The sequence below is a fragment of the Acinonyx jubatus genome, chromosome C1 (assembly GCF_027475565.1).
Source record: "Acinonyx jubatus isolate Ajub_Pintada_27869175 chromosome C1, VMU_Ajub_asm_v1.0, whole genome shotgun sequence".
NCBI lineage: Eukaryota > Metazoa > Chordata > Mammalia > Carnivora > Felidae > Acinonyx > Acinonyx jubatus.
The window spans coordinates 36,037,429-36,056,347 of NC_069381.1; the positions used below are offsets into that span (position 1 = coordinate 36,037,429).

The 18,919-nt window shown below is 47.5% G+C and overlaps 2 protein-coding genes across 18 annotated transcripts in view; one reads left to right on the top strand and one right to left on the bottom strand.

The window, feature by feature from the left end:
• MAST2 (microtubule associated serine/threonine kinase 2) overlaps positions 1-6,543 on the top strand; it is a 227,256-nt gene extending 220,713 nt beyond the window's left edge. For 12 of the 17 annotated variants that reach the window (XM_027059306.2, XM_053213473.1, XM_027059307.2 and 9 more), the window contains 10 exons: positions 493-594; positions 857-979; positions 1,157-1,266; positions 1,620-1,774; positions 2,022-2,611; positions 3,234-3,457; positions 3,656-3,778; positions 4,205-4,341; positions 4,459-4,652; positions 4,962-6,543. In XM_027059306.2, the coding sequence (XP_026915107.1) occupies positions 493-594; positions 857-979; positions 1,157-1,266; positions 1,620-1,774; positions 2,022-2,611; positions 3,234-3,457; positions 3,656-3,778; positions 4,205-4,341; positions 4,459-4,652; positions 4,962-6,487 (3,284 nt within the window). In that variant the 3' untranslated portion in view covers positions 6,488-6,543. The remainder of the gene's footprint in view (positions 1-492; positions 595-856; positions 980-1,156; positions 1,267-1,619; positions 1,775-2,021; positions 2,612-3,233; positions 3,458-3,655; positions 3,779-4,204; positions 4,342-4,458; positions 4,653-4,961) is intronic. The other 5 variants (XM_027059308.2, XM_027059312.2, XM_027059313.2 and 2 more) reach the window with 3 other exon arrangements.
• Positions 6,544-7,047: 504 nt separating this feature from the next.
• Positions 7,048-18,919, bottom strand: part of PIK3R3 (phosphoinositide-3-kinase regulatory subunit 3) — a 141,847-nt gene continuing 129,975 nt past the window's right edge. The window contains 1 exon segment of the mRNA XM_053213544.1: positions 7,048-14,441. Coding sequence (XP_053069519.1) covers positions 14,243-14,441 — 199 coding nt within the window. The 3' untranslated portion in view covers positions 7,048-14,242.

Here is an 18,919-nt window from a genome sequence, read left to right on the forward strand (position 1 = left end):
CTGGATCCACAAATATGATTTACACATGCACCTGTGAGGCTTATGAGTTCTTGTTCTGAATTTGTGTGTATGTGTAGTATGTTTGCCTCTTAGATGCGAATGTGTGTGGGTACATGTGCACTGTGTGTGTCATGTGGGGCTCGTTCCATTTGTGTTCATGTATCCCCCAAATGCCTGTGTTGTGTATGTGTGAGTATACTAGTGTCTGAAGTGTAAAGGCAGGGTGAGCTGGAGCTTCAGGACAGGGGAAGTCCTGGATCAAGAGCAAGCTTCGGGCTAGGGTATGTGCGACCCCCTAGGAGGGCAGGAACCTATAGAACTTAAGGAGTTGGGTCCTGGGCAAGGCTTTCAGTGGCTCTGGGCTGGGCCCGTTATGCCTCCCTACCCATGTCTTACCATAGAACCCTCTTCTTTATCTCCCCACTCTGCCTGCCTGCAACCTCTGAGACCCTTCTCTAAACCACTCCTTCCCTCTTACCCCCAACTCTTCAGATGAGATTGTGTGGCCTGAGGGGGAGGATGCACTGCCGCCAGATGCCCAGGACCTCACCTCTAAACTGCTCCACCAGAACCCTCTGGAGAGATTGGGTGCAGGTAGGACAGGCCCCACTGACCTTTCTCACAACTTGGAAGAGGGAAGAGGGAGGTTGAGTCCATGCAACCGGGAAGCTCAGGCTTCAGATATGGGCAGCGCATCTGATCCTGAGACTGCCCTACTCCTGTGAGCACAAGGAGAAAGGTGCCATAGCCGAGGCATTCAGGACTGGCCTCTTGAGGTCTGGGTTCTCACTGGACTTGCTGGCCTGGACTCCACACAGCTCATCCTGCGCCTCGCCCACACCCTCCCTGTCCACAGGCAGTGCTTCTGAGGTGAAGCAGCATCCGTTCTTTACTGGTCTGGACTGGACAGGACTTCTTCGCCAGAAGGCTGAATTTATTCCTCAACTGGAGTCAGAGGATGATACCAGCTACTTTGACAGTAAGGCCACTGGTGGGATGGGGAGAAGTGGGGATCCTACCTGTTTGCCCAGAAACACCTGTGCACCCTCCACTTGGTACTGGGAGTCACTTCTCCAGCCCTCTGAGGTCTGATAAAGGTCAAAAGGAGGCACCACCCAGGGCCTCTAAAGGGAACTGTCCTGTGTGTCTGACCCAGCCCGCTCCGAGCGCTACCACCACGTGGACTCAGAGGATGAGGAAGAAGTGAGTGAGGATGGCTGCCTGGAGATCCGCCAGTTCTCATCGTGCTCTCCAAGGTTCAGCAAGGTACGATGGAGCAGGCCCAGGCTGGGGAGGACTGGGAGAAGAGGACCTGTCAAGGAATATGCCTGGGGCAGGTTGGGGGGAGCATGTGACGGGGCTACCCCTAGGAAAAGAGGAAGAAGGGGCCCAGCCTGCATATGACAGATATCGCAAGAACCACTCCAGGCCCTGACGTCAGAGATGCCAGGGGTGAGGCCCAGTCAGGCCAGTGGAATAGCCGCTTCCTCGAATTGTTCATCTGGTATGGAGGAGGGAAGGGGAAAACTGGTTCCAATTCCTGGGTTTCAGGTGCCAAGGATACTTTTGGGAGGTGTGGGTGTTGGGGCCTGTCCCTGGCACAGACTCTGTGCCCACAGGTGTACAGTAGCATGGAGCGGCTGTCCCTGCTTGAGGAGCGCCGGGCACCACCCCCCACCAAGCGCAGCCTGAGTGAGGAGAAGGACGACCGCTCTGATGGCCTGGCAGGGCTGAAGGGCCGAGACCGGAGCTGGGTGATTGGCTCCCCTGAGATGTGAGCACCCAGAATCCACCTAGGGTGGGCAGCATAGCCATCCATTAGTTGTTACAGATCATGGGCGAGATTCAGATGCTGGGGGGCAGTGCTGGTGGCAGTGAGGGGGTATCCCAGGGATGTCTGCTGAAGGGAATGTCAGAGGAAAAAAGTTCTATGACTTACAACTCTTGTGAGCCCCTCAGGAAGCCTGAGCTGGAGGAAGGAGACCACCTGCCTGTCTCACCCTGGGCCTTGTGTCTCACAGATTGCGGAAGAGGCTGTCAGTGTCAGAGTCATCCCACACGGAGAGTGACTCAAGCCCTCCACTGACAGTGCGACGCCGCTGCTCAGGTCTCCTGGATGCTCCTCACTTCCCTGAGGGCCCTGAGGAGGCTAGCAGCACCCCCAGGAGGCAGCAGCTGGAGGGTACATGGCTTCTGACACCCCCATCTGGAGAAGGGGTATCTGGGCCTGTCCCTGAACGGCCAGTAGAGCGGCGACTGAAGCTAGATGAGGAGCCTGTTGGCCAGAGCTGCAGCTCCAGTCCAGGTGTGGCCCAGCAGGTGGCCAGGAGGCCTGGAATGGAGGACGCTGCAGGCAGGCAGGGGGGTGAGGCTCCACTGCATTGCAGGTTTCAGTGCTCACTTGGGCCCACAGCTCTGGAGACTCGAGGAGGCCGTGGGACCCCACAGCTGACTGAGGGAGCCACAGCCAAGGCCATCAGTGACCTGGCGGTACGCAGGGCCCGCCACCGACTGCTCTCCGGGGACTCAGCAGAAAAGCGCACCACTCGCCCCATCAACAAAGTGATCAAGTCCGCCTCAGCCACAACCCTGTCCCTCCTCATTCCTACAGGTAAGCCCCCCCAGGGAACTAGAATAAAACTCACAGGAAGGGCCCTGGAATCTCTGTGGGCCTTTGGCAGGGTCTGCGCATGGCAGGTATCTGAGAGACTGTGTGTCACTGCTGCCTCCTTGTTAGGAGATGAGAGTTCTCTAAAAGTGTGCATTGGTGTCAGGTTGTGTGTGCATATGCCACAAGGCGAGATGGCACTATGTAATGAGTGCAGGCTCTGAGGCAGAGAGCTTACATTCAGATCCTGGCTCCTGACCTTGACAAAGTTGCTTAACCTCTCTGAGTTTCAAGTTCCTCATCAAAAATCGTAAAACTTACTAGTGGTAGCTCGTAGGGTAATTGGGACGTATGAATACGTACAGAGAGCGTATATGGCCCCTGATGGATACAAGTATGTATTCAGTAAGTGCTAGCTGCCATCACCTCCTGGGCCAAGGGGGGTGGTTTGGGCATGTGAGGGGCTTTGCTGCTCTTGAGTCTGTGGTGAAGACATCCCTGGGCTTAGTCTCTGCCTGTGACTACAGCTGTGAGGCATCAGCAGCCTAGCCTAGATGGAGCTGGGCTGGAAGTATGGCCAGGCCAGGGTCCTCTGACCTGCTCAGTCCTGTCTTTCCTTCTCCAGAACACACCTGCTCTCCATTGGCCAGCCCCATGTCCCCACATTCCCAGTCATCCAACCCATCATCCAGGGACTCTTCTCCAAGCAGGGACTTTTTGCCAGCCCTCAGCAGCTCGAGGCCCCCCATCGTCATCCACCGAGCTGGCAAGAAGTATGGCTTCACCTTGCGGGCCATCCGTGTCTACATGGGTGACTCAGACGTCTACACTGTGCACCACATGGTGTGGGTATGTCTGGCCGTCCAGACCTGTTGTCTCCCAGTTTTGTCATTGTTCTGCCTTCCCCCTATCAGGGCCTGTCTGTCCCTGCTTCTTTCCCTGCCTAAACTATCCTCAGGGTATAAAGTGGGGGTGGGGAACAGCAGAACCAGGCCCCACACTTTACACTCAGGCTCCAGGCTGAGGACTGTTATCTCCCTGGGGCAGCACGTGGAGGATGGAGGTCCAGCCAGTGAGGCAGGGCTTCGTCAGGGTGACCTCATCACTCATGTCAACGGGGAGCCTGTGCATGGACTGGTGCACACAGAAGTGGTGGAGCTGATTCTGAAGGTTAGTGCTGGGTATGCTACCTGACGTGGTCCCCCAGTGACCCTGCCTTATAAGTCTATGACTTACTACGGGGAATTGGGAGAGTTGGGTGCACACACCCATGGCACTGAGGACAGACGCACCCATAGCAGTGGGCTTTTGCTGGAAAGCAGCGTTCTCACTGACCAAGGCCCAGGGATCCTTCTGAGCCATGGATAGGACTGAAGAACAAGACAAATGAGCCTCTTCTCCACTTTCCCAACCCTAAACTGTCCAGGCTCCAGTTGGAGCCATTTCCTAATCTGTGAAGTGGGAAGACAGGCCTATGGTTCACACCTGTCAATGTAGGGACAAAAGCTAGAGCTGTGGGGTAGCCATGCCTGAGGGTGAGGGTAGGAGCAAAAATATGTTCCCTGCCTTAGCCTGGGTTCACGCTCTGTTCCCCAGAGTGGAAACAAGGTGTCTATTTCAACAACGCCCTTGGAGAACACATCCATTAAAGTGGGGCCAGCTCGGAAGGGCAGCTATAAGGCCAAGATGGCCCGAAGGAGTAAGCGGAGCCGGGGCAAAGATGGGCAAGAAAGGTGAGCATGACTGAGCCACCTGGGTGCTCGTGTGTGCTCGGAGCCCTGGCTGTTGGGCCCAGTATATGCTATGCCTCGTGCACCAACTCACACAGCCCTTGACTCTTGTCTCTGCAGCAAAAAAAGGAGCTCCCTGTTCCGGAAGATCACCAAGCAGGCATCCCTGTTGCACACCAGCCGTAGCCTTTCCTCCCTTAACCGCTCCTTATCATCAGGGGAGAGCGGGCCAGGCTCTCCTACACACAGCCACAGCCTTTCCCCCCGATCTCCCACTCAGGGCTACCGGGTGACCCCTGATGCTCTGCATTCAGGTATGAAGTGCTCCCTGCACATCACAGAGACAGCCCCTGGGAGGTAGGAAAGAGCCTATAGGCCCTCTGTGCTTCTCTGCGGCCCCACTCTGAAACTCCTTCACCCTACCCCCTGAAAGACTCAGCAGTCCTAGGGAGGAGGTGACAGGGGTGGAGAGTGACTTTATTTCTGTAGCCTGGGCTCTGGTTCACTGGCTAGGGTCACCTTGATGATCCTGGGACATTCTAGGGCTAGCCCTGCCTTGCCCCTCAGTCACTTCTATCAGCTAACATTGTTCTGCCTTTGTGTGTCTGTCTGTGTGTGCAAAGTGGGAGGAAATTCATCACAAAGCAGCTCCCCCAGCTCCAGCGTGCCCAGTTCTCCAGCCGGCTCTGGGCACACACGACCCAGCTCCCTGCACGGCCTGGCACCCAAGCTCCAGCGCCAGTACCGCTCTCCGCGGCGCAAGTCGGCCGGCAGCATCCCTCTGTCACCGCTGGCCCATACCCCTTCCCCACCGCCAGCAGCTTCACCCCAGCGCTCCCCATCACCCCTTTCTGGACATGGAGCCCAGGCCTTCCCCACCAAGCTTCACTTGTCACCTCCTCTGGGCAGGCAGCTCTCACGACCCAAGAGTGCAGAGCCGCCCCGCTCACCACTACTTAAGAGGGTACAGTCAGCTGAGAAACTGGCAGCTGCGCTTGCTGCTTCCGAGAAGAAGCTAGCCACTTCTCGGAAGCATAGCCTTGACCTGCCCCACCCAGAGCTAAAGAAGGAACTGCCGCCCAGGGAAGTCAGCCCTCTAGAGGTGGTTGGGACCAGGAGTGTGCTGTCTGGGAAAGGGTCACTGCCAGGGAAGGGGGTGCTGCAGCCTTCTCCCTCATGGGCCCTAGGCGCTCTCCGACAGGACCGGGCTGAACGGCGGGAGTCGCTGCAGAAGCAGGAAGCCATCCGTGAGGTTGACTCTTCAGAGGATGACGCCGAGGAGGGGCCGGAGAACAGCCAAGGTGTACAGGAACCGAGCTTGGCACCAAGCCCAGAAGTGGGCCGGGACCCACCCCTCAGAGGAGCAGGAGAGGGTGAGGAAGAGGATGCCTTCTTGTCTAGGGACCCCAAGAGCCAGGGCTCAGCGGCCCCAGGCCTGTTGACAGAGATCACACTGAAGGATCCCGGAATGGAAGGCCCTAGTGTCCCCCAGAGGAGGCTTGGGATCCCACAAGCCTTTGAGGAGGCTGCCAGCTCCTCATCACCGGCCCCCAGCCTAGGTAAGGCTGGACCCACAGACCCTATCCCTCCTGAAGGCTGCTGGAAGGCCCAGCACTTCCATACCCAGGCACTAACAGCACTTTGTCCTAGCTCTTCAGGACTTCTCCCTACCAGTCCCTCTGCTGTCGCCTCGACCTCTGGAGAGCCAGGCCCATGGGCCTGGAAATTTCTTATTGAGGGTCCAGACAGGGCATCCCCAAGCAGAAAGGCAACAATGGAAGGTGGGATGGCCAGCTCCCAGGATTTGGAAACCATAACTCCAGTCCACTCAGAGAACCTGTCTCCCAGACAGGAGGTGAAGTCATGGCCACCTGGTGCCCCTGGGCCGGTCCAAACACCTTGTGAGTTTCCCCGCCAAACCTGGCTGTGGGAGCCCGAATGTGCACAAATAGAGAAAGAGGAGCCAGCCCTGGGCATCACCAAAGTGCCTGATGCCTCAGGTGATAGGAAGCAGGACATTCCACGCAGAAGCTGCCCTCTCACCCAGGAGCCTGGGCCCAGCCTGCTCCGGAGAGGCCGAGACCCAGCAGGCCCTCAAAAGCATCAGGACTTGGCATTGGTGCCTGATGAGCTTTTAAAGCAAACCTAACAGTCGTTTGCCATTTCTTGCACTCAGATCTGTGTAATACATGCTCTTGGAAACCATCTTTGTCTTGTTTCTTTCAGTCAACACAAATGTAACTCAAGGTCTTTGTTACTGCTGAGAATAGAGTGGTGAATAACACACTTTTCCCCTGTCAGGGGAGGGTTGCCTAAGCCCAATGTGGCTTCTCAGAGACTGCGACGTCTGAACTCCAACCTCCAGGACAGATGATAGTAGTTTGCTGGGTTAGAAGAGTGGGGGGGGCATTAGTCTGAGTATCCAAGCAAAAAGTACAGCACTTACCATATACTTGGTATATTCAAGAAACAGAAAACAAAGTGGAAATGGGTCTAGTGAGTTTGGCAAGGGCCATATTTAATGATCTTCCAAGAGCTTAGACTTTCTGTAAGTGATGGGGAGTTATAGAAGACCCCTTAGCAACTAATATTCTGGCTTTATAGAGGAGGGAACTTGGGTTTTCAGATATTAACATAGCTTGGGCACAATTACAATTAGAACCTAGGTCTTTCCTGACTCCACAACCCATATTTATCTCCTAACTTGGAGTGTTTCATGGCCAGACGATGAGGTAGAAGGAGGTGAAGAGTTAAACTTGGGATATATTTGAGGTACTTGAGGGACATTCAGAAGGTAACTGGATGCATGGGCCTGGAACTCAGTAGGAAAATCTGGATTGAAGATAGAAATTTGAGAGCCATCAATGTATCAATAGTGATACATTGAGGAACACTAGCATTTAAGGCAAATAAAGAGGACTTAGAAACAGCAGCAAGAAGAGAATCCTAAAATCCAAGAGAGGGAAGAGTTTTGAAATGAAGGGAGAAATGACTTGTTAAAACACTGAAAGCCCATTTGAGGTGAAAATACAGAGATGCCTTAATGTCTGTAGCCAGTAAGCCCTTCCTGGGCTTTTGTCAGATGGGCCTTAGCAACGGAAGTAGACGTTACCAAGGTGGATGGCCCCCAGTGAATGGGACTGCATTGGCGGGTGGGTGAGCAGGTGGTGTGGGAGGGGAGAGGACATCTATGGGGCCATTGTTTTGGAGGAGTCAGGAGATGGCATCACAGGAGCAGAAAGTAAGGCTGTGGTGGAGTACCTCCATGGTGATGGAGGACTTTTCAAACTGTGGCCTTGCACTAATTGTCCCATAATCCAATGCCCAGGTTTGAAGGAGAGGCGTCCAGAGGACTGGAGACAGGAAAATGCCTCAGGGCCACTGGCTGGGTGCCTCCTGCACCCTTCAACTCATTGTCACCTTGCATGGAGAAGGCTGTGGCCGCCAGAGGGCGTACCCTGCCTGTGGCGCCAGAGTCCACAAGTAGATGTCTGGCCCCTCAGCCTTCAGTCCCTTCTTGAACTCACTTCCTCTTTCCTTCAGTCATTCATTGGCAGCAGACCCTCAGCCAGCCTGTACTGGACACTGAGAACACAGGTAACTGGTTGCCTGGGGGAGCCTTCCATGTAGATCAGGATCTGGTTAGAAGCACCGTAATACCACAGGTGAAGGAGGTGGGGGCAAGCACATCTTGCAACAGTTTGTGGGAGGGAGGAAACTACCTCTCTTAGGTTAGAAGTGGGGGGTGATTGAGGAAAGACTAGGCACAGAGATGCTAAGCATCCTGTAATGCACAAGGCAGCTGTCTCAAGTGCCAGTGGTGTTCTCTTTGAGAAACATCACTAGATTAGCCTGAGGGGAGGGGTTTCTGAAAGACAACTGCACAAAAGTGTTATAATCACATTTATGTTTTAGAATATCACTGGCTTCAGTATATAAGGAAGGCTCTAGTGGAATAAGCAGACCAGAGAGAAAATGATGTAGTGATCCATTATGGTGGTCTGAAATACTAGGAAAACCTTGATGGAAAGTGTAGTAGCTGGACACAGATTTGACAACTACCAGCAAATAGTTGGTAAAGCCATAGGAATAGATGGGGATTGTATAAAGAATAGTTGCAGAAGGAAGAAAACCCAAAACATTGGGACTATCTGAAGGGAAGGAGTCAGGGAAGAATAACTGAAGTGGGGGATGAGATCCTGAACGTGGGAGAAACCAGACCATTTTAGGAATTCTGTGGTTTACCCTTAGAGCAATTGAAAATTAATGGTTTTACACAGGTTCAGATTTGTATTTTGAAAAGCTAACTCTGAAACATTAAAAAGGCAGGGGCGGGGGGGGGGGGATGGCCCCTAGGTGGCTCAGTTAAGCTTCGGACTTTGGCTCAGGTCATGATCTCATGGTTCGTGAGTTAAAGCTCTGCATTGGGCTCTGTGCTGACAGCTTGGAACCTGGAGCCTGCTTCAGATTCTCCCTCTCTCTCTGCCCACCCCCCCCCCCCCCCGATTTGCACTCTGTCTCTCTCTCTCTCTCTCTCTCAAAAATAAACATTAAAGAAAATTTTTTTAAAAGAAAGAAAAGCTAACTCTGGTTGTTATGAGAATATATCTGAGGGGGGCAAGAATGGAAGAAGGGAGGCCTTTGCAGTATTAAGGTTAGAGTGAAGCAATGAAGTGAAGCAATGTAGTTGGGGAGAAGTGAAGTCTGACATTTAGAAAGTAAAACTGATATGGGTTGGTGATGTTTTGTGTAGACAAGAAACAGGAAGGCCTTGTGGATGACTGCTGCATTTCTGGCTTACATAACCAGATGAATTTTATATTTCCACCCCGAAATGTGAAACAGTAGAAGAGAACCTGGGCTAAGTGGTGACCCTGCATGTGGTATGCTGTGAGGTGCCTCCCAATAGAGGACTGAGCAGGAGAAACAAAGATTTAATTGGCCTAAAGATGGTAGATGAAATCATGGATGTGGATAAAACTGCCAAGGAAAAAGACATCAGTGAGAAGGCAGCCAGAGGAGTCTGAAGAATTAAAAGGAACAGAGATGTAGGAGGAAAACCAGATGCTGAGTCGTCATGGAGTCCAGGGGAGAGTTTTTCATGGCAAGTAGTCAATGATGATGGTTATTGAAGACTTCAAGGAAAGCAGCTTCAGCTGGTGATGGAACCTGAACTGAGATGGTGGAGGAGAGGAAATAAAGACAGATTTAGACAGTTTTTATAAAAAGGTTTGGCTTTGAAGGGGGGCAAAGAGATGAAGGGATGTAGGATTCAGTAGAGGTCAGGAAGTGGACTGAGACACACCCAACCATGTTTCAATGTCAACAGATGACCCAGTCGAGAGAAAACAACAGTGAAAGAATTGATAACTGATCATGGGGGATTCCTGAAGAGGAGGGAGAAAATAGATACAAAAATACATGTGGAAAGGTTAGCTTTTAGTTGGAGGAGGGCCAGCTTTTGTAATTTAACAGGTGAGAGGCAGAGCAGTCATGTGGACATAGGTTTTAGGTTTGGTGGTAGGAAAGGGAATTCATAGCCAAGCATAGGTTTTCTCTGGAAACAAAGTTTGCAGTCCCTGTGGGACACTCAAGGCCCCAGTGGAGATATCCAGACAGCAGGTGAAGTTCAGAAGACAGGACTAGGCTGGAGACAGTAATTTGAGTGTCCTATACAGAGAGTGGGAACAACTCAGGATCTGGGAAGATCCTCTATCAGTTCCTAGCATATGGGGAGAAAGGACATAGGCAAGATCATTTAGGGCAATGGACTACCCACTACCCAATCTGATTTGTAATTCACTACACACCTGGGTGGGGCCTGAGAGACTGCATGAAAACTGCAATGTCCTTTGCAAAGAGGTGGTCACATTTTGTTAATTATGTCCCTAACATAGAGAAACCTTAACAAAGTGCTGTGGCAGGAGGGTGACAAGGGCCTTGGGCAACAAACATTTACCCCCAGAATAGACTCTGGAAACACTTTTATTTCCGGGTAGAAAGGTGTGATGAGAATCTGTAAGCTGGACTTTTTAGTAGTTAGGAATGGGGCGAGAAGGAAACAGCTCTCAGATTTAACTTTCTCGGGGTTGGTTTCTGAGTGTCCCTGTGTCCTGTGCTGGATGGAGATGTTGGCATCATGCCTGTTAGGGGCGACTTCCTCTTCTTGTTCAGGGGAGGAGGAGCGCCTTTCGTGGCCCCAGTTCAGCCCTAGGACCAATCTTTTGGTGCTCATGACAGAGAAGGTTTGGGAGTTTCAGGGCTTTCAACACCCTAATCCTCTGCTTGCCTCCCACCCCTAGGCCACCCTTTCATAGCATGAGGACAAAAGGTGCTTTATTGCAATGTTTTTATTGCATTACTGGAGCAAGTTGGCCAGACTGTACCCTCTTGGGGAAGATAAACAAAAGACTGAAAAGTATCTCCCCCATCACCTCCCCCCCCCCACCCTCCCCCACAACTGCACAGCAATGTCTGAACACATCTGGTGACAAGAACAATTTGCAAAAGTGGTCTAGGAACTACATTATGAACTGTCCCAACACAAGACATATAGTTGGCTTCTTTGTGAATCAGATATTTTTACATAAACTACATGGTTGGGATTTTTTTTTTGTTTTTGTTTTTGTTTTTTTTGTTTTTTTGTTTTTTTTTTGTTTTTGACTACATCAAAGACAGTAGAAGAATAGTTTTTCACAAGTAACAACAGGGCACCAAAGTCACATGCTGGAATTTGTAAGGAAACAAGGTTTGTCACAAGTGGCTGCAGCTACAGCAAGGATGAGCAGTTGGCAGCAGAGAGCTCAGCCAGGCCTCCATCTGCACCCTCTGCTTTGAGGCCACAGAAGCTTTATAGAGGCCTACTTTGGAGTCTTAACTGGCAACAAAGGCCACCTCAAAAACTAAGAATTGTCCAGATGCAATTCTTGGCCCAAGAGGACCCATGGGGCTGGTTCCTTGCAGCAAGAAGAGGAGACCTATGGAAGACACCACATTTGGCTATCAATGCCTTTAGAGCACATGAGGTCCAAGGTAAGTGGGAGGTCCCAACAAGGCTTGGAGATGGAGTAAAGGTGGTATTAGGAAGTCCTCAACCTTGGCCAAATCAGTGGTAAGGACACAGCTAGCCTATACAGTCCTGAGGCCTGGCCAAGATTTAGCATCTATGATCAGGAAGAGACCAAGAGGACTGTTCTGTGATGAAATCTGTGCCTGGAAAAGATGGGCCTAGGACCTGTGTTCAGCAAGCCTCAAGCTGCTTCCATGCTGGTGGCTGGCTTCCCTAGCCAGAAAAACAACAAGCCCCTCTGGTCTTTGTCTCTTTACTCCCTGCTTCAGTGAGGCTGTAGTTAAGATGCCAAGAGAGAGAGTCCCAGGGTCCAAATCATGGGACAGGACACGAAGGACCATGGAGTAAAAGAGCTGCATGCTACCTCTCCAAGTGGCTAGTAGACTGGTCCCCTATGCCATTTCCACTGGCTCAGGATCAAGCAAGTCATGTGGCAACTAGTCAGAAAAGATATTTTCCAATTTCTCAAATGATCCCTAAGGCCTTAGTTCCCACAAAGCAACAAATTCAAGAATAAAAAACAGGAAAGAAAAAAGTGAAGGAATGTAGGACTAAAAAAGAAGAGTCCTTCTCTACAAGCCAGCCCTTATTCGAAGTGTAAATATTAGATGGTGTTAGCTCTCTCCCTACACACCCTTAATGTCTGCCTGAAAAGGAGCAACACATGGTTCAATGTCACAGGCATGTATCCTTACTCCTGTTTTATTTTAGAAGAGACACTCGGAACTCACTAAATTTTAGTACCAGAAAGGAGGGATTTCTTGCACCCAATCTTGAGCACCCAACTGCTTAAGCAGGTTCAATACCAGGTACAAGGCCTAGCAGCAACTAAGCTGATACTACTCAGTAAAACTTGCAAGATTTCAAGCTGGCAATGTGGAGAAGGGATGTGCAGTTGGCTATCGTTAAGGGCTTAAGTCAGAATGGGACACTGGAGGGAGGGGTTCATTTGTCTGCCTCACCTAATCCTGAAACTGCTATGTAACCAAAGAAAAACCAAAGATATGCCCTTTTCTTCCTATCCTCATCGTTAGTAACTCTGGAGGTCTTTCCAAAAATTGTAAGCTATTTTTACATCATGGTCCATTCTAGACCCTGTCACCAAGATAAGTGCTCAGGGAAAGCAGTGTTTCTTTCTTTCATCCCACAAATTAGAACTTTCCTAGGTAAGCCTTATGTACCAAGACCCGGATATTGGCTGCTTCTGTAGCTCAGCCAAGATGCCTGACTGCACAGCTTTGGACTCAAACAGCTGACTCACTCTGAACCTATTATGGTTCCAGGACTGGCTTGGAGGCAGCTGGACTCTATTTGTTGAATGAGTGTGGACTGATGGGGGTGGGGCATAATGGAGGTAGGAGTAGATGCCTGCCTCCAACTCTGCTCGCTAGCTTCACTCAGCTGGAAGGTTTAAACCACATGGAGCAGAAGATTCCTGGCCTAAAATCAGGGTCACTGAAGCATGAGGACAGTCTGTGCACATCATCTTAATGGCAGGCTCACAAAAAGGCAAAGTGAAAAACTTCCAGATGGCTTTTACTAACAGTCTAAACTCCAAGCCATTATTTCCTCTCCTTGCAAAAGTTTCAGAAACCACTGTATGGAAGCACATGGGTGATGCAGATGACCCCCAGCCTCTGGGTCTGTAAATTATTGAGGTCCCTGACAACAGTCTGGCTCCCTTCCTGCTACAACCTTAGCCACCTAGATCTCCCCTAAGCCTTACCCAGCAAAGGAGAGGGAGATGAAGGGAAATTAAACCACGTTTACTGTTTCTGCAGGGCATTTAAACTTGGGGAAGCACATGTAAGACTGTTGTTCTATATCATTATTTGGTATATCAAGCCATCTAAAAGCACTGGATTGCACCTTTTCTTTACTCATACAAACAAGTTACAAAGGTTTCAAACAATAGATCATTCTTTTAAGGAAACACCACACAAGCACCAACTTCATTTTATGATTCAAAGCTCACCATGCCCACAAAAAGAACACTATTCCTCATCTCTGAGAAACAAGGGTGGGGCAGAAGGAGTTGCACTGACCAATTTTAGTGTTTGCTAAAACTAACAAATTCTAGTTTTCCTTTCAAGTTTTGGTACAGAAGTGTGCATTCAGATACTAGTGCTGTCTTTTCCATCAGACCTTAGTCTGGCAACAAATATTATTCTGCTGAGATCAATTTGGTTTCTAAACATAATGCTTCTTTAGAGGAAGGAGCCACTGTGAGATGCTGACGCCTAACTTGTGTTAGTTAATAAAGTACCTCCAGTTGAAGGTGTTTTTACCCCCTTGACTAAGATTCTCTAAATGAAATCCCAAGCCTCCTCGTTTTCCTTTGGTAGTCTTTTTCACCAAATGCCATTCTACCACAGAACCAAAACAGACTTCTTTTTGGGAGGAAGTTAAGAGAGACCGCCAGATCAAAACAGAACTCCCCAAAGAGCCATGCCCCTGCCACATTCTCAGAGTCGAAGACCAAAAGAGGACAAGGACTCTTCAGAGATTTCCAGATATAAACCCCCACCCCCATCAAACCTAATACGTTCTGCTGAGGGTGCCTGGCTAAACAAAACAAAAACCCCAATGAAATAGGCTTTCCAGAAAACAACATCTGCTTCCAGCTCCCTATGTTGGTGCAGCGGCAGAGCGGAGTCTCAGAGAAGCTCAGGCTTCTTGCGCCCCCATCCTGGCAGGCTGCTTCTCGGCCTCTCCACATTCACAGGATCACTTCTTGTGCAAAACAAGCAGTCTACGTAGAAAGAATGCCCTCATAGTCTAATAAAAACTGTAGGAAAAAAATGCTAGAGAGCCACCTCTCTTCCCACTCCCTCTTTATCTGCAGAACGAGGGCATCTGTGCATGGACAGGGTAGGCAAGCCTGACATTGAGGGAGTCGTTGTGCTGAACAAGGGACGTCTGCTGGTAATGGAGCACCAGCTCCTTCAGCGAGCTGTACAGGTTGTAGGGCTCTGCGAAGCCATAGCCCCGAGCAGTGCTGTAGATCACACAGTGCTTCACTTCCCCATCGGCGCTGCCAAGATACAACACACAAACACCACAGGGAATTAGAGCAGGGATGATAAAGAGACCCTAAATGACCAAAAGTCTGAACAATTTTTCTGCAAAGAGGTTTAGCAGTAAATTTGTAAAATGTCACATCCATGTGTGTCCCCTCACCCCCCTTACAGACTTATCACAGAGGCACCTTTCACCTCCCACCAAGACATGGCAGAAGGAAAATGGATGGTGGCACATAATCACTAAGCTGTGAATCTTCGTGAGGCAAGACTGCACTGGAAAGAGAACCTTTTTTTTTTTTAAGTATACAAATCAGTGATTTTTTAGAATATTCACAAGGTTGTGGAAAAATTTCCAGAATATTGTCACTACCCTAAAAGAAACCATGTACTCATTAGCAGTCACACTGTATCCCTCCTCCCCCTGGACCCTAACAAACACTAACCTACTTTCTGTCTCTATATGGATTTGCCTATTCTGGAATTTCACATAAATAGAACACACAATATTGTACAACCTTCTGTATCTGGTTTCTTTCACACTTAGCACATTTTCGAAGTTCGTCCATGTTGTAGCCTGCATCAGTTACTTCATCTTGTGGCCGCATAATATTCTGTCTGGATATACCACATTTTATTTATCCATTCATCGACTAATGGGACAAGTGGATTGTTTCTATTTTTTACTATTATGAATAATGTTGCTCAAACATTTGCCAAGTTTTTGTATGGATTATGTTTTTAGTTCTCTTGGATACAGAGCTAGGATATAGAGCTAGGGGTGGAACTGCTGAGTCATATGGTATCTCTTTTTAACTTTTTGAGAAACTGCCAAACTGTTTTCCAAAGTGGTTACACCATTTCATATTCCTGCCAGCAGTGTATGAGGGTTCCAATTGCTTTGCATCCTTGTCAACACTTGTTATTGTCCATCCTTTTTATTATAATCATTCTAGTATAATCTAGTATAATCTCATTGTGGTTCTGATTTGCACTTCCCTAAGGACTAATGATGTGAAGCATCTTTTCATAGACTTATTGACCATTTATATATCTTCTTTACAGGAATGTCTATCCATTTCCTTTGGATAAGTACCCAGTAGTGGAATTACTAGATCATATGGTAGTTCTATTTTTGAGGAACCACTGCCATACTGTTTTCCAGAGTAGCTGTATGAATTTGCATTCCCACCAACAATGTATACGGGTTCCTTTTTCTCCATGTCTTCACCAACACTTGCTGATTCTTGCATTTTTTATTTTAGCCATTCTGACAAGTGTAAAGTGATAGCTCATTAGGGCTTTAATTTGCATTTCCCTGATGATGAGTGATGTTAAGTGCCTTTTCATGTGTCTGTTGGCCATCTATATTTCTTCTTTGCAAAAATGTCTATTCATGTTCCCTGCCCATTTTTAATTGCATTATTTGGGGTTTTTTTTGTGTTGAATTGTATAAATTCTTTATACATTTTGGATATTAACCCCTTATCAGATGTCATTTGCAAATGTCTTCTCCCATTCAGTAGGTTGCCTTTTTGTTCTGTTGATGATTTCCTTTGCTGTTTAAAAAGGCTTACTGCAGCATTATTTACAATAGCCAAGATATGGAAGCAACCCAAGTCCATCGATACATGAATGAAGAAGATATGGGAGATACATACACATACATACAAAATGGAATATTAGCCATTAAAGAACGAGATCTTACCATCTGCAAAAACATGGATGGACCTGGAAGGTATGATTCGAAGTGAAATCAGAGTAAGACAAATACTATATATGATTTCACTCATATATGGAATTTAAGAAACAAAACAAATGAACAAAGGAAAAAGATTAAAAAAAAACCCAGACCCTTAAGTACAGAGAACTGGTGGTTACCAGAGGTAAGGTGGGTAGGGGGATGGGTGAAATACATGAAGAAGATTAAGAGTACACTTATCTTGGTGAATTTTGAGAAATGTATACAATTGTTGGACTATATAATACACCTGAAACTAATAACACTGTATGTTAATTGTACGTGACATTTTGTTTAAATGTCTATCCAAATCACCCATTTTTAAATTGGAACATTTGGTTTTTTCCTGTTAAGAGTTATGATTTAGACATTAGTTGCTTCACAGATATATGATTTACAAATATTTTCTCCCATTCTGTGGGTTTTTTCACTTTGATAGTGCCCTTTGATATAAAAAGTTTTTAGGGGTGCCTGGGTGGCTCATTCAGTTGAGTGTCTGACCTCAAGCTCTGCATTGGGCTCTCTGCTGTCAGTGCAGAGCCCACTTGAGATCCTCTGTCCCCTTCTCTCTCTGCCCCTCCCCTGCTCATGTTTGCTCTCTTTCAAAAATAAAACATTAAAAAGAATAAACAAGTGTTTAGTTATGGTGAAATCGAATCTATTTCTTCTTTTTTTATTTATTTTTTTAAGGTTTATTCATTTTTGAGAGAGACAGCACAAACAGGAGAGGGGCAGAGAGAGAGGGAGACACAGAATCTGAAGCAGGCTCCAGGCTCTGAGCTGTCTGCACAGAGCCTGACGCAGGGCCAAACCCACAAAACACGAAATCATGACCTGAGCCAAAATCGGATGCCTAACCAACTGAGCCACCCAGGTGCCCCTATTTATTTCTTCTTTTGTTGTTTGTGCTTTTGGTTTGTAAGAAACCATTGCCTAATCCAAAGTCACAAGGATTTATGCCTATGTTTTCTAAGTATTCTGTACCTTTAGCTCTTACATTTAAGTCTGTAATCCATTTTATTTATTTTTATTATTTTTTAATGTTTATTTATTTTTGAGAGAGACCACAAGTGGGGGAAGGGCAGAGAGAGAGGGAGACACAGAATATAAGGCAGGCTCCAGGCTCTGAGCTGTCAGCACAGAGCCTAATGTGGGGCTCAAACCCATGAACCATGAGATCGTGACCGGAGCTGAAGTCAGCCGCTTAACCAACTGAGAGTCACTCAGGTGCCCCACTGAGTTATTTTTTATATATGGTGTGAGGCAAGGGTCCAACTTTATTCTTTTGCATGGCTCTCCCACTGTTCCAGCTCCATGTGTTAGAAATGACTATTTTTTCCACATTGAATTGTCCTGAGACCCTTACTGAAAACCAACTGACCATGAATGTAAGAGTTTATTTCTTGTTTCTCAATTCTATTCATTGATCTACATCTGTATCCTTGTTAGCACCTCAGGATTTTTATTACTAAACCTTTGTTGAGTTTTGAAATCAGGATTTCAACTTTTTTCTATTCTTTCAAAGACCATTTTGGCTGTGCTAGATCCCTTGCTCTCTCATGACATTTTGTCAATTTCTGCAAAAATCCAGCTAGGATTTTTTTAATTTTTTAAGTTTATTTTGAGGGAGAGAGCACATGCGTGTGCACAAGCAAGGGAGGGGCAGAGAGAGAGAGGAAGAGAGAATCCTAAGCAGGCTCCATGCTATCAACACAGAACCCAATGCAGGGCTCGATTTTGTGAACTGTGAGATCATGACCTGAGCCAAAATCAAGAGTCAGATGCTCAACCAACTGAGCCACCCAGATGCCCCTGGGATTTTTGATAGGGATTACATTGAACATGTAGATCAATTTGGGAAGTTATTTCCATCTTAACAATATTAAGTCTTTTAATCCATGAGCAGAAGATGTCTTTCCACTTATTTAAGGTGTCCCTTTAAGTTCTTTTAATAACATTTTATAGTTTTAATCCTAGGTATTTTTGATGATATTACAAATGATATTACATGCCTTCTTCATTTTGTTTTCAGATTGTTTATTACTGGTATTTAGAATCCTGCTCTTTTAACCTGCAACCCTGCTGAACTTTAGCTGTAATAGTTTATATTTTCTTTACCAAACTGGATGCTTTTTATTTTTATTTTTCTTGCCCAATTACCCTAACTAGAACCTTGTATACAATGATAATTAGAAGTGGTGAGAGTGGATATCTTTGTCTTCTTCCCGACCTTAGGGGAAAGGATTGTCTTTCACCATTAAGTATATTAGCTCTGGGTTTTTCATAGATACCCTTTATCAGGTTGAGGAAGTACCCTCCTATTCCTAGTTTGTTCAGTGCTTTTTTAACTTGAAAGAGCACTAGATTTTGTCAAATGCTTTTTGTGAGTCTACTGAAATAATCATGTAGTTTTTGTCCATTATCCTATTAATGCAGTATATATTTTGTTGAATTTTTTTTAATGTTTGTTTATTTTTGAGAGAGAGAGAGCACAAGCATGGGAAGAGCAGAGGGAGAGAGGGAGACACAGAATCCTAAGCAGGCTCCAGGCTCTGAGCTGTCAGCACAGAGCCCAACACGGGGCTTGAACCTACGAACTGCAAGATCATGACCTGAGCCGAAGTCGGACATTTGAGGATTTCCCAAATTTCTGTTTTTGATTTCCAGTTTCTTTGCATTGTGGTTAAAAATCATATTTTGTGATATTTCAACATACCTCACAATGTTTGAGATGTATTAACGTTTTAAACA